The sequence below is a fragment of the Poecilia mexicana genome, unplaced genomic scaffold, assembly GCF_051168715.1.
Source record: "Poecilia mexicana isolate PSO_F unplaced genomic scaffold, ASM5116871v1 scaffold_15, whole genome shotgun sequence".
Classification (NCBI taxonomy): domain Eukaryota; kingdom Metazoa; phylum Chordata; class Actinopteri; order Cyprinodontiformes; family Poeciliidae; genus Poecilia; species Poecilia mexicana.
In genome coordinates this window covers 12,399,278-12,412,135 of record NW_028263384.1, presented here as the reverse complement: position 1 = coordinate 12,412,135, position 12,858 = coordinate 12,399,278, and the positions used below count along the sequence as shown (strand labels likewise).

The window sequence follows — 12,858 nt, the reverse complement described above, 5'->3', positions numbered from 1 at the left end:
TCAAAATTCTCCCTGTTATTTTTCCACATTTTTGTGCGTGCAGGTTATTCTTTTAAATGCTTTTGCTCATGTTTGATCCACTGATGAGTCATTCATTGCTCAAAGTGTATTTATAGCAACTTGCATGCAACATTGTGCAATAAAGTGTTTTGCGAATGCATAAAACGGATTTAAATACATAGAAACAGCAGCAGATCATTTCAAGCTAAATGCATTTTAAAATAATTTCCAAATAAACCAGGTAACCACAGAGGACACTGAATTGTAAAAATGCAAATAAATATGCAGAGCCACTGACCAGAAGGTTTTAATCTGGTGTGTCAATCTCAGCCAAGAATTTATAGAAACCTTAACACAGTTGAAGGTGTTCTCTAGTCTCCACTCCAACCAATATACAGGCTGTGGCTGAAAACAGGAGTAAATCAGGAGTTGCAGTACTTCATTGTTGTTAATGGTTCACAAATATAGAAGAAAAAGGACATTATTCTGAATGCCTGCAAAGACAGACAGTTATAGTGATTTTTTTATTTTTATTTTTTTGGTTCCCCAAGTGTGCTACAAAGAGCTGACCTGAGTAAATCAATACCTAAGACTGTTTTTGTTGGTGGTTGGCGTCACTTTGCTTTTTATGTGTAATCGGTTCTCATCTGAGGCCGGTCTATACAATGCTGCCCTGAGGAGAGTCAAGATTCATGTTTGTGTCTGCTCTGAGCTCTCTTTCTGAAGAGAGCGGATGTTCTTTAGACCCAACACCAAACCCATTATACAGTAAAGTATTTTGTGTGACTGATGTCACGCTGTAGTTCTAAGCCCCTTTATCATGGCGGTAAAAAAAAAGATTTAAAAAAATTTATTTGAAGAACTGTATTCTTGGTTATGTACCGGTTTCTTTGTGTCTTGTTTCCTAATTTTCTTATCTTTCTTTCAGACTCCATACTTTTGGCCGTCTAATTGCTGGGAACCCGAAAACACAGACTATGGTGAGAGAAATGTTGCAATGATCTGTTCATTAAAGTGCCTTGCAGAAGAATTCAGCCCCCTTGAACATTTTCTTATTTTGCCAAATAACAACCACGACTTTAAAGTATTTATAGATAGACACAAGACAACAGATTCACGCATTGACAAAATTGTTGGTACTGCTCTGAAACCGATTCCGTTGAACCATAATTCAAAAGCAATGTCTGACTTTCACTGGTCAATTTTCCATAATTTTTAAAAAAATGTATTGGTACTTTTTTTTTTTATCATTTGTGAGTTTATGACTATTGTGAGTATGTTTATACTGCGCAATTACATGATTCCACAAAATATTCACTCAACAGGGCTAAATACAAATGCATGTCACCGCTTTTCAGTGTTATTTGTAAAAAGAAATTGATGTCTTTCCACTTCACAATTGTCCTTGATCTTCTGTGGTCATGTTTGCACTTCTCATGTCACAAAATAAGAATAAATGAATGGCCTTGAATGCTTTAGTAAATCATTGTGTTTAGACAACGTTATTTGAATTAATTTGCGCCTACATTGTGGTTTTATAGATATTCCTGAAACTGAAGCTGTAGCCATGCTCCTCGATTCCATGTAGCAGCGTCCTCGACAGCAGCAATGTGATGCATCTGGACAGAAAAGTGGAGACGTGTCTGCGTGCACGCACCTGTTGTTCACAGTTGGCTGAGCATTTTAATGTTGGTACAGGGAGGAGCTTTTCATTTTTACAGACAAGCAGAGTGGAGATAAAGCTTTCATAATGCCAAAAATGTTTTTTTGATGAATACCCGCACCCTGGTAGGTCTGTCATTTGCAGCAGAAGAGGGAAAGGGCTAAAGCTCACTGTGGGAATAATCCCGGGAGCGCCAGGGGAACTTCGAGAGCAGCAGATGCCGAGGCTGATTCACGTGAATGATGCCCCATAATGAAAACAGTCTAATGGCATAATGAAGCTCCCGCATTACGGTCCGTTAACAAAGAGATGAAGGGACGATTATAGCACAGGAAGAGATCAAAAAGTCAGGGATGCACACACAAGCGCTCGCAGTAACAGACGCGCTCGCAGCGTGCACAGCTAAATGACCTTTGCGATTTTGCAGGCCAGTTTAAATGTGCAGTTGAGAGGATTAAACGCATAAGCGCCGAGCCACTTAAAGCAAAGCTGAGATTCTGTTCTCTTTTTATTACCAATCTTTCCCTCTGTTTTTTCCAGCCGTTTACCTCTGCAAAAGAACAATGCAAAACAAAGCACGTCTGGAGCTCGCTGACTATGAAGCAGTAAGTAAAAAGTCTGTTGTTAGTGTCACCTCTTCAAGTATGGCCGCTATTCATGTGTTGGCACATCTCACCGAGTCTCTCTCTGTTTACTTTCTTTCAAGATAACAATGAACACAACTGCTTTTACTTCATGCTTAATCAGTGACTTAGACATTTTCTAGGGTCCTTTTTTGATTTTAAAGATAGGAACGTATCCGCCTGTCAAGCAGATATAAAAAAGCTAAGTTTCCTCAAAAGCCTGTCTTTTCTCATTTGTTTTTTGTTTCACCCACAGGAGAGCTTAGCAAGGCTACAGAGAGCTTTCGCCAGAAAATGGGAGTTCATCTTTATGCAAGCAGAAGCACAAGCAAAGTAAGTTACTAAAAGAACCACATACGCATTGAGCCATGATAAGCGAGTCCTCTTCTTGTTATGAATCATGTTAGGATGATACCATCATGCTTATTAACAGATGTGCACATCAGAGGGAATATGGGGGTTTTGATTAATTTTTCTGTCTCTAGGGTTGACAAAAAAAGGGACAAAATTGAGAGGAAAATTCTCGACAGTCAGGAAAGAGCATTCTGGGACGTGCACCGACCAGTGGTGAGTAAATCCACAGGCTGTATTGTTGCGGCTTAATAATGCTGGAATTCATAATATTTCTGATGATCAACACTATGATCCCTTTGAAAAAACTAATCAACCTGCACACCCTGTTCCAGCATTCTCAATTGGAAATTAGTACCGTGAAGAAAAACATACCTCGCACCTCTTGAGCTTTTTTGTCATCAGTCAATTTCGCTAAAATTGTATGTGATAGATGATAAACTTTAAGAAACAAAATCATGCATTTTTTCAACATTATTACAAACAAAACTCTGAAAAGATATGTCACTCATCTGTATTAAAGTCCCCTTATTCAAAAAACCCAAATAGATCCCAGTGCAACCAACTGCTGTCAAAGGTCAACTCACATCATTAATCCAATCTCAGTGAAAAAAATAACTTTTCTGTGAAAATTGGGGAGGTTTCTTCAATAACATCAGAGAACAAAAAGCATGAAAGACAGGGAAAACGGTAGAAAAGTCAGAAATTAAGCTAGATTTGGAAAATGAAAATCTACCCACTCTGTGGACAATTTTTTTCAGTTTCTTGATGTGCAAAGATGATAGATAGTTTATTTAAAGCTGGTACTTAAATAAAAAGTGGTTTTATCAAAGCATCAACTCAGGTAGTCTGAATACAAATGGATGCTAACCTTAAAGTTTTTTGTAATGCATCCTTTAACTTACACGCCACATCTAGACTTTCAAGTTTTTCCTTATAACATGACAAAACTCAAAGGTTAAACGGATTAGGCACTGAACATGCGATGAAGCATAAAACTCAACGGGTTACTATTTCACACCTTTCAATCCCAGTAGGGATGTATCAAGGTGTTTAATAAAGAAATAATGTTTTGAAAATGTCATGGACTTACAAGCACTCTATGGATTATACAATGTTACGTGCTTCCTGCAACATTTAAATGTTGTAAAGAAGCGAAGCCACTGCAGAGCCACTGACGTGTGTTTGCCTTTGTCATACACATGAAATGCCACATCAATAACTGTCACAACACATCAGCTTCAGTAGCGCTTTTTACCTTGTTCTCTGCACACTTGCTTTGCATTAGCATTTAGTTTTCTCCCTCCTGAGTTTAAAGGGTCTCCTCTGCTGCGTTTCTTCTAAAGACAGTTTGGCGGTTAATTGGAAAATAAGTTCAATTTATGTGTCCTTGGAGCAACATAATCAATATTAATTCAAATTTCACAGTGATGCCGTCGAGCTTCTTAGCTCCGTTTTTCTGCAAGAGGGCTAGATTATGACCACTTGTTCAATCAGCCAGAAGCTGTACTCTGAAAGTCTGAGTTCCTGCTCCTTGACATTTTCTTTTCTTTTTTTTCCCGCATCAGCTGGCACATTTCTTGTTTAATTAAACACCATTTGACACATTACCTTAGATATTTCACTGCATGGTTAGGCATATTAGATTTGATTAGCTGATACTCTTTTAGTGTAGGACAAATTCCACTTTGAACCCTGAGGTGGTGTAGACTGTAGAGGATCTGGGAAGCTTCAGGGAGATCAAATGGGCTGTTAATCTTCTTTATATATATATATATATATATATATATATATATATATATATATATATATATATATATATATATATATATATATATATATATATATATATATATATATATATATATATATATATATATATATATATATATATATATATATATATATATATATATATATATATATATATATATATATATATATATATATATATATATATATATAAAATAGAAAATACAGTACCTTGTGAAGGCCTTAGGGGAATGCCAGAGAACTTTGGAGAGCAAGACCAAGAAACTAAAACTACCTAACATGACGAGTACATCTGATAAAAATGATCAAGTAGAAGAATCTGTCAAATATTAGTGGTACTCATTGCAAATCTGGACTTTGTGGAAAAGCAGGAAGAAGAAAGCCATTGTTTTCCAAAATTTATGTGGAGAGCACAACAAACCCATCGGAACCTGGAGAAGATTTGAGTGGAGGTTCGCTCAGTAATTCAGTTGTACATAAGCGTCTCATGACACGACACATTTACTCTGTTCAAGGCATGGCAGCACTACTTCAACATATTTTCACTCCAGTAAAAGTAAAAACCTGCCATCCAAGAAATTACTCTAAGAGTAAAAAATATATAGATTTGGTAAAAAGTCTACTCAAACTCAATCATTTAATATTTAGGGTGGGGGAGGCTACGAAAGTCTACTATTTTCATGTACTGTATCTCTTTTAAAGTGCCACACATACAATGTATCCATTCCATCAGAAACATTTCCAGTAGAAGGAAAATAACTATCTACAATTGAAATGGTGAAGCTAAATTAAACCCTTATTATTTACATTTCTCTCTTATCGCAGCCTGGTTGTGTGAATACAACAGAAGTCGACATAAAGAAGTCCTCCAGAATGAAAAATCCACACAAAACCAGAAAGGTATCCTAGTTCGTACACACCGCTCTTGTTCTTGCTCATGTTATTCTGCGTATTCCAGAGCTAATGATTCTGATGCATGCTTGTGACTGGTTTGTCATGTCAGTCGGTGTATGGGCTACAGAATGATATCCGTACCCACAGTCCTACCCACACCCCCACTCCAGAGGCCAAACAGCCCACAAAAGAAGAGCTGCAAGAACAGGTTAGACCTGAAAACGGTTATCACGCTTTACTGACAGGATGTCAACGAGACAATTCTGTAAATTCTTTGTAGGAGGCTTTGTTCATTTCAGTGTAATTTGTGCATCACTTCTATTTTCATAAAATGGAGTAAAAATTGGGTTGAATGTGGTAAATTTAGTGCATGGAGTAAAATAATCTCATTTGATGGATGTATTTTCTTCTGAGAGTTTACTGCATGCTTGCTGTCCCATGCTGTTGTTTCAGATCACCTTTTGGCAATTACAATTAGACCGGCATCGACTGAAAATGTCCAAAGTGGCAGAGAGGTGAGCAATGTTCCTTGTGTCTTCATTGAGTTTAGGCATCGATCTGTTTATTGAGGCGTTAAACGGTCGTAAAATGCGGAGGAACCGAGGACTTTAGTGACCTTGACAAGAGTTTTGGGTTCAGATAAAATCTTTTCTTCTGATCTCATGATACTTGATACTTCATGTGCACGTTTGTCATTTATTCAGTAAAAAATAGACTGCTGTACAATATTCAGAAAAAGTCCTTCTCTATCCTTGCATCCAAACGAGGTGATAAACACATTTTATTTCAGATTTTGAAAAGTCTTGACATTGTAAATTCGCCTTTTATTTCTAAGAGGAGTGCATGTTTTCCCTCACAATAATTTCATGATTTATATTTCTGTTTGGCCACAGTGAAGTTTCTGTCTCGTGTTCTGTTGTTTGCAATAGTTTGCTGGGTTACACAGAGCAGTATGTGGAATATGACCCATGCCTCATGCCTCAAGACCCATCTAACCCCTGGATCTCAGATGACACCACACTCTGGGAGCTTGAAGTCAGGTAGCTGCATGACCTCATCAAGTATTCAGTCCAATAACTTCACCTATTTCGCAAGATACTGCAGATTTGTATCTTATATATATATATATATATATATATATATATATATATATATATATATATATATATATATATATTCCTGCTTTCGGTTTCCTTCTCTAGCAAGGAACCAGGCCAGCAGAGGGTAAAGAGGTGGGCGTTCGGTATCGACGAGGTCCTGAAAGATCCTGTTGGAAGAGAGCAGTTCCTGAAGTTCCTCGAGTCGGAATTCAGCTCAGAGAATCTCAGGTGCTTCAGAAAATACAGAAAACTTCCACACAACATACTTTTTGAAATGTTTTATTTTTATTTTATGTGATTACTTGAAGCCAGGTAGCTACACGGATTAAAGCGGCTACCTGCGTTGCGTTATTTATGTTGCAAGATAACGCAACAGAGAGCGCGATTAAATATTGCTTTTTTATTGCAGTGGAGTGAAACCACCAGATCTCAACTGGGTTGCGTTCTTTCTATCACCAAAGCAGCTTCGACTCATCAGAGATTAAACATAGGACATCACAGGCGCTGTGTGGTTTTGTCACTTAACGTCTCTGGTGCAGGGGTTAAATTATTTGCTACGCAGAAAGCTTTTGTGGATTCAGGGCTGAACTTTAGATTTGACTGTTATCATCTGGGAAACTTCAAAGATTGTCAGACATCCCTCGAGCTGTGTATGTTTATTATAGCCACTCTACACACAGCTGGAAGTGCTCAGAGTTGATAATGAATAATAGTGCAAGGTTTTTTTTTTTTTTTAGAAAGCAGATTTATTTGTTTCAGTGTATACGAGCTACAAGGATTATTTCCACTAAAGCAAATGGCAATATTTAGGAAAAAAAGAAAGAAAAAGAGAAAGAGTTTCTAATAATAATTAGTAGAGACCAATAATTTTTTTAAGCCATTTTAAAAATATTCTGTTATAAAATTGATATAATTTGGTAAATCTGTTGAAACTAACTTTGCAAAAAAACAAAAAAAAACAAAATAAAAATATGATGGTGTAGTTATATTTAGATATGAATATTTTTACTGTTCACACACCAAAGAAAGTGTAGAGCACCAAAGGTCCATAGGATTCTTACAGACAGCAAATGGCTCATCAGCGCCCTCTGATGGTATGTGCCTGAACTGTAATTCTTCAAACACCACGCATGTCTCAGTTTAACTAAAGTAAAATAACTGTTCATCACTCTTGTTTTAATTCCTAGTGTATATGTAAAAAAACAACAACATGTTTTTAGAAAGTTCCCTAGAGCAGTCTCATTTGTAGTTTGGATGACAAGTCAGGTGTGGCTGTGCTGTGACAAAACTACAAGCCCCGTGATTCAGGGAAGCAATAAGCAAGTTATTTCCACACAAGCTGGTGTCCTCTATAGTTAGGAAATTCAAATCACCATTTCGATTTTGCCATTCACTGCCAGTTCTTTCATCACAAGGAAGTGTATATTTCAAAAGACATAGCTTAAAATCACAGATGTGTATATGGGTAAAATCCTCTGTCAGTAGCGCATTCGAACCTAACCACAGTCTATTGTGGAAATCAAAGTTAGATCATCTATATGTAAAACTCAAGCGGAAAAACCACCAATTTGAGTTGGAAACAGGTTGTACTAGATTATTTTAAGTTGTAAACAAAGCAATCCAAGTACATTTTTAACAAGTACCGTTTTCCTCTCTACTGTTGGGATTCAGGTTCTGGCTTGCAGTCCAGGAACTAAAGAAGCGACCCATCAGAGAGGTCCCAACTCGTGTTCAGGAAATCTGGCAGGAGTTTCTGGCCCCCGGAGCGCCCAGTGCCATCAATGTGGACTCCAAGAGCTATGACAAAACCACTCAGAATGTCAAAGACCCTGGACGCTATGCCTTTGAGGATGCACAGGTGAGTTATAATTTAGCCATTTGTAGTGATAAGCAAATCTGCACTGCGTATTTCAAATAGTTGGGTAGAAAAAGTTTGTCTCTGAATATTAAATTAAGTGAAAACTATTTTAAAACTGCAGGTTGCAGTATGTAGCTCCCTGCTGTTTGGTAGCTCAGATGCGTCTGGCATCTCCTTATCTAAAACACCGTTTTCACTGTATGTGCTGCTTTCGTCCTTAATGCTTTCATTCGGTTTCCTCAACAGGAACACATCTACAAACTGATGAAGAGTGATTCTTATAGCCGTTTCATTCGTTCCAGTGCCTACCAGGAGTTGTTACAGGCAAAGAAGAAGGTACAAGAAAACACAAGTCTTAATTTCAGACATTGAATAATACCTCAAATTACATATGAATGTTAGTAACTATACAGCATTGCCAATATCTAACTTATTACTAATATCTATTGTTGTTTAATGGAGTTCAGACAAAGGGTGATATAAAACAAATATTCATTCAGTAAAAAGTGGGATGCAAAGAGAGCAGAAATTGTTAGTATTGTTCAGGTGTGATTGTTGCAGCTCTGATGTCAAGCTGGGGGAAAAACAGTGGGTAAACATGAAAACATGATAATTTAGAATAGCTGTAGTGTGTTTATGTTCTTCAAACCTCCTACATTTTCTCTGCCTGTCATTTTGGCAAAGGTTTCAGGTTTATATTTAAAAAGAAGACATTGTATTACCACCTGCATTAAGGTGCGACTTTCTTTTTATGATCAAATTAAATGTAAATACTTTGTCTTTTGTGTCTCCACAGAAAAGTAAAAATTTGTTCTGAAGTCTCTTACTTCCAGGTAATGTCTATGATAAAATACTTAAACTGATTATTGTGTGGCATCGACAAAGTATTGTCTGTTTGTCTTTCAAGTGATGCTACATTTAAACGGTGCTTATGGTATAGTTACACCGAGTATTTCAGGATGTTAACATATATTTAATTATTGATATAAATACATACTCAAATGTGTACAAGTTTCTGGTACTTGAAGGTTATAAATCTAAAGATTGGATGCATGTCAAACACTAGCTGTGTTGTTTCAAAATACAAATCCGAGAAAAATTAAAGCCATTTATTTTAAATGTTGAATTAAGCTAGGCTTATTGAAGTCAAATATTTACCACTGAGGGGATATTTAAAATGCAGTTTGTTTTTTTTTAATATTAGAGATTTACAGATCAGAGTTTTGTGGATGAATTCCCACCGACAATGATTTCTGATGAAATTGCACTTGCTATGTTTGTAATTTAAGACATTAATAAAAAGTGAACCAAAGACAAAAATATTATTGTCTTTAGCATCTCAAATTAGCAATAAGCACAGTTGGCATTAATAACATACAATTAAATCAAGTTAGAAAATTAATTATGATGAAGCTCATATTACAGACTTAGATAATTTTTTTAAAAGACCAACTCTGAAACATTTCTACATCAGTTTTATTTTTTATTATTGTTTAGTGTTCTAAACTTAAATGTCAGATTTTATTAGCTAAAAGCAGAAAATCATCATAGCTAACAAAAATATAGGCTTACATGTTTCACTTTGTGAATTGAGTAACTGAAATAAATAAACTTTTCAATAATTCTTGTTAACTAAATATGCTTAAGCTAAATCCTGAGAAAATCAAAAGATTTCCAGCATTTCCAGATCCAGCATGTTCCATGACAAACAGATACTGAAAAAGATCAAAGAGAGCATCTGTGCTGAAATATGTTCTGGCATCTGCTGAAGTCTCACTTCCTGTTTAACAAAAGCAGCCTGAATAAACAGCTGACAAGCCTCGGTGGAAAATAATTAGCTTTTGATTAGTTTCATACACCTTTTGAGCCTCCTCTAACTTCAGTTTTGAACAACTTGAAGACATCTTTGTCTGTTCTGGAGTTTTTTTTTTGTTGTAGTTTTTGAGCTATTGGTTATGCTAAACATATACTTAAATGACACCCTAGCCCAATTTGCATAATAAACGGTATTCATGTAACTGTAATGGATGGTTGTTGGAGAGATGGTATTTTAAAAGTGAGAATAAATGTTTATATATTGCCCTAATTACTAGTAGAGTCTGTTGGTGGTAGGTTTGGCACATATGTAACTATTATCAGTCTGGATAAAGAGGTAGCAGCGCTGCCTCTAGCTGAGAGGCACTGTAACACGAGGACTGGGCAGCATGTGAATGATTCTGATTGGAATCCTAAGGAATTTCAAGTCAATAAATAAAGTGACAAAATTGATTAACTGGCTAGCATGACAGCATGCTACGTTTACTAAATGGAAAAATATTTAATTTTGAATTTTCAACCATCTCGACCAGTTCCAGTTTCAAAATAATTTCTTACTCCATTTGTTATAAATATATATTCTTTGTTGGTATAATTTTGGATCTCCCTATTCTGAGTGACTTTGGTCATTATTTAGTCACAGGTAAATGCATTCTATGCATGTTAAAGGTAAATTCTTTAAAATGTCACTTTTATATGCTGCATTGTATTTAAGAATCGTCAATTTGTCATATCGAAACTAATAAAATCCTAAAAAATGTAGGTCATATTTAATTTGCAGATTATCTGTTTATCGAAGCATAAAGAATGAATGTAGATTACTTCTGATGACAAACATGACAAAAGTCGATATAAAATGCATTTTGGTACTTTTGTTCCATTGGTCAGCAGAAAACTTTGAGAAGTGTTGACTCCAAATGTCAAAAGTGGGAAAGACGTCTTTTTCCACTTTTCACAACTCTCTATTGAAACTCGACTCTTTCTTCTTTCCTCTCGAGCACAGGTGGAACCACTGGCAGGCGAGGGACTGCAAAGTTGTGTGCCATGCTAAAAATCAATGGCTTCCCTCTCCCCGGGGTACAAAGAAGGGGAGCCATCGCATCTCATCAACCTCCTCGTCCGTCATCCACTATTGGCTCAGCCAGACAATGAGCCAAGCTTCCTGTTCGTCTGTTGTCCACAAGATGTTGCATGTCCATGGAGAGGACGTTTCAGTTTCTCTGTCCTCTTTCAGTACTGATATTTCCAGTGTTCCCAGAAAGAAGGCGCTGTTGGACTCGAGGGGAGTGAGAGACTAAGAAACAAAATTGGAGAAAGTTCAGTCCAGTGTCCCAGTTCTTTCCATGACAGCTACTCAGTCGGGGCACTTTCTCTCACTTCCAGCAGAAACAAATGATGTCAGAGAGAAAAAAAAAGAAAAAGACACTGAGAACCCCCCTTGTCCCCCCCAAGAGAGCAACAGCTTACACTGATAACTTTAAAACAATGTCATTGCTTTACATGAGGTTACAGATGCTTTGTCACGCTATGGGAAGTGTTGTGCAGAATGAATATACAAAATATATATACATATATATTATGATTCTGATTATTTATTGTGCATTTAGTTTGCTTTTCATAATTTGGTTGCACTACAATATTTACCACATATGATTCTCAAGGCACCTGTAAGGTCTCATCCAGATTTACAAAGACTCTGTCTCCTGTCTTATGTAGAACATCATTCTTTGTTATTCTCTCCTGCATTTATTTTTATACCATATTTAAAGACACTTTTACTTACTTGTATTAATAAAGTTGATCCTCTATCTGTTACGGTGTTGGTCTTGTGCTTTCATCCATGGAGTTTGTGTGTATCTTCCGGGGATCAATGCGCCTCCTGTCCTCCGTAACGTGCAATGCAAGAAACAGACACCAGGAGCTTTGCTTATGCTGTGCACTTTTACAGTCAAACACAAGAGGGCGATAAGTTATTTCTCCATGACTTGGAAGAATCTGACCGTCTTCACAGATCAGTAAATATACAGATAAATGTGAATTTGTCATGCAAAAGTGCCATCATCCTCCGGCCTGCTGAAAAGGGTTATTGTTCATACGTTGGCCTTCTGATGTTTTGCAGGGTCTGTTGATGTTTCAGCTCTTTGATGCCAGAAGTGACCGTCTGTGTTTCCACTGTCTGTGCCCGGCAGTCAGTTTAGCAAGAACCACAAAACAGACAAACATCTTTGTCTCAACTGCATCAAGGAATGCGAACTGTGGCGTTTCTCAAAGCACGCTCTTTATAGATTTGTAGATGTGCATCCAGTGATTTATGGACTGGAGGTTATGAGACTTAATGTGATGTGGTTTTGCTGCCAATGGAAGGTTTGCAGAAGACCTTTGTTTTTACAGTGTCCCTGCTTTTATTGTCTTTGGTGGCAAAGATGTAATGGCTGTCTTTGGAACTTACTTAGATATATAGACACCAGACACACACACACACACATATATATATATATATATATATATATATATATATATATATATATATATATATATATATATATATATATATATATATATATATATATATATATATATAACAACTGACACACCCTCTTCTGGTCCAACGTTTAAGTTGACAATGCATTGATTATTTGCCATACATTTTGGTTTGAACATTGTGCCATGATAGATATAAAGACTGGATAAATTATTTTGTAACCCAACTCTTCCTCAAACTTTATATCGTCCCTAGCAGCTGTGCTTCTTGGTGCTTATGATGCTAAGGATCTATAACAA

At 36.5% G+C, this 12,858-nt stretch overlaps 1 protein-coding gene across 1 annotated transcript in view; it reads left to right on the top strand.

Moving 5' to 3' along the window:
* Positions 1 to 9,079, top strand: part of rgs7a (regulator of G protein signaling 7a) — a 50,488-nt gene extending 41,409 nt beyond the window's left edge. The window contains exons 5-16 of the mRNA XM_014980608.2: positions 929 to 980; positions 2,204 to 2,268; positions 2,543 to 2,619; positions 2,772 to 2,853; positions 5,236 to 5,310; positions 5,414 to 5,512; positions 5,758 to 5,819; positions 6,234 to 6,344; positions 6,507 to 6,632; positions 8,076 to 8,262; positions 8,509 to 8,598; positions 9,059 to 9,079. Of these exons, the coding sequence (XP_014836094.1) occupies positions 929 to 980; positions 2,204 to 2,268; positions 2,543 to 2,619; positions 2,772 to 2,853; positions 5,236 to 5,310; positions 5,414 to 5,512; positions 5,758 to 5,819; positions 6,234 to 6,344; positions 6,507 to 6,632; positions 8,076 to 8,262; positions 8,509 to 8,598; positions 9,059 to 9,079 (1,047 nt within the window). The remainder of the gene's footprint in view (positions 1 to 928; positions 981 to 2,203; positions 2,269 to 2,542; positions 2,620 to 2,771; positions 2,854 to 5,235; positions 5,311 to 5,413; positions 5,513 to 5,757; positions 5,820 to 6,233; positions 6,345 to 6,506; positions 6,633 to 8,075; positions 8,263 to 8,508; positions 8,599 to 9,058) is intronic.
* The last annotated feature ends 3,779 nt before the right edge of the window (positions 9,080 to 12,858 follow it).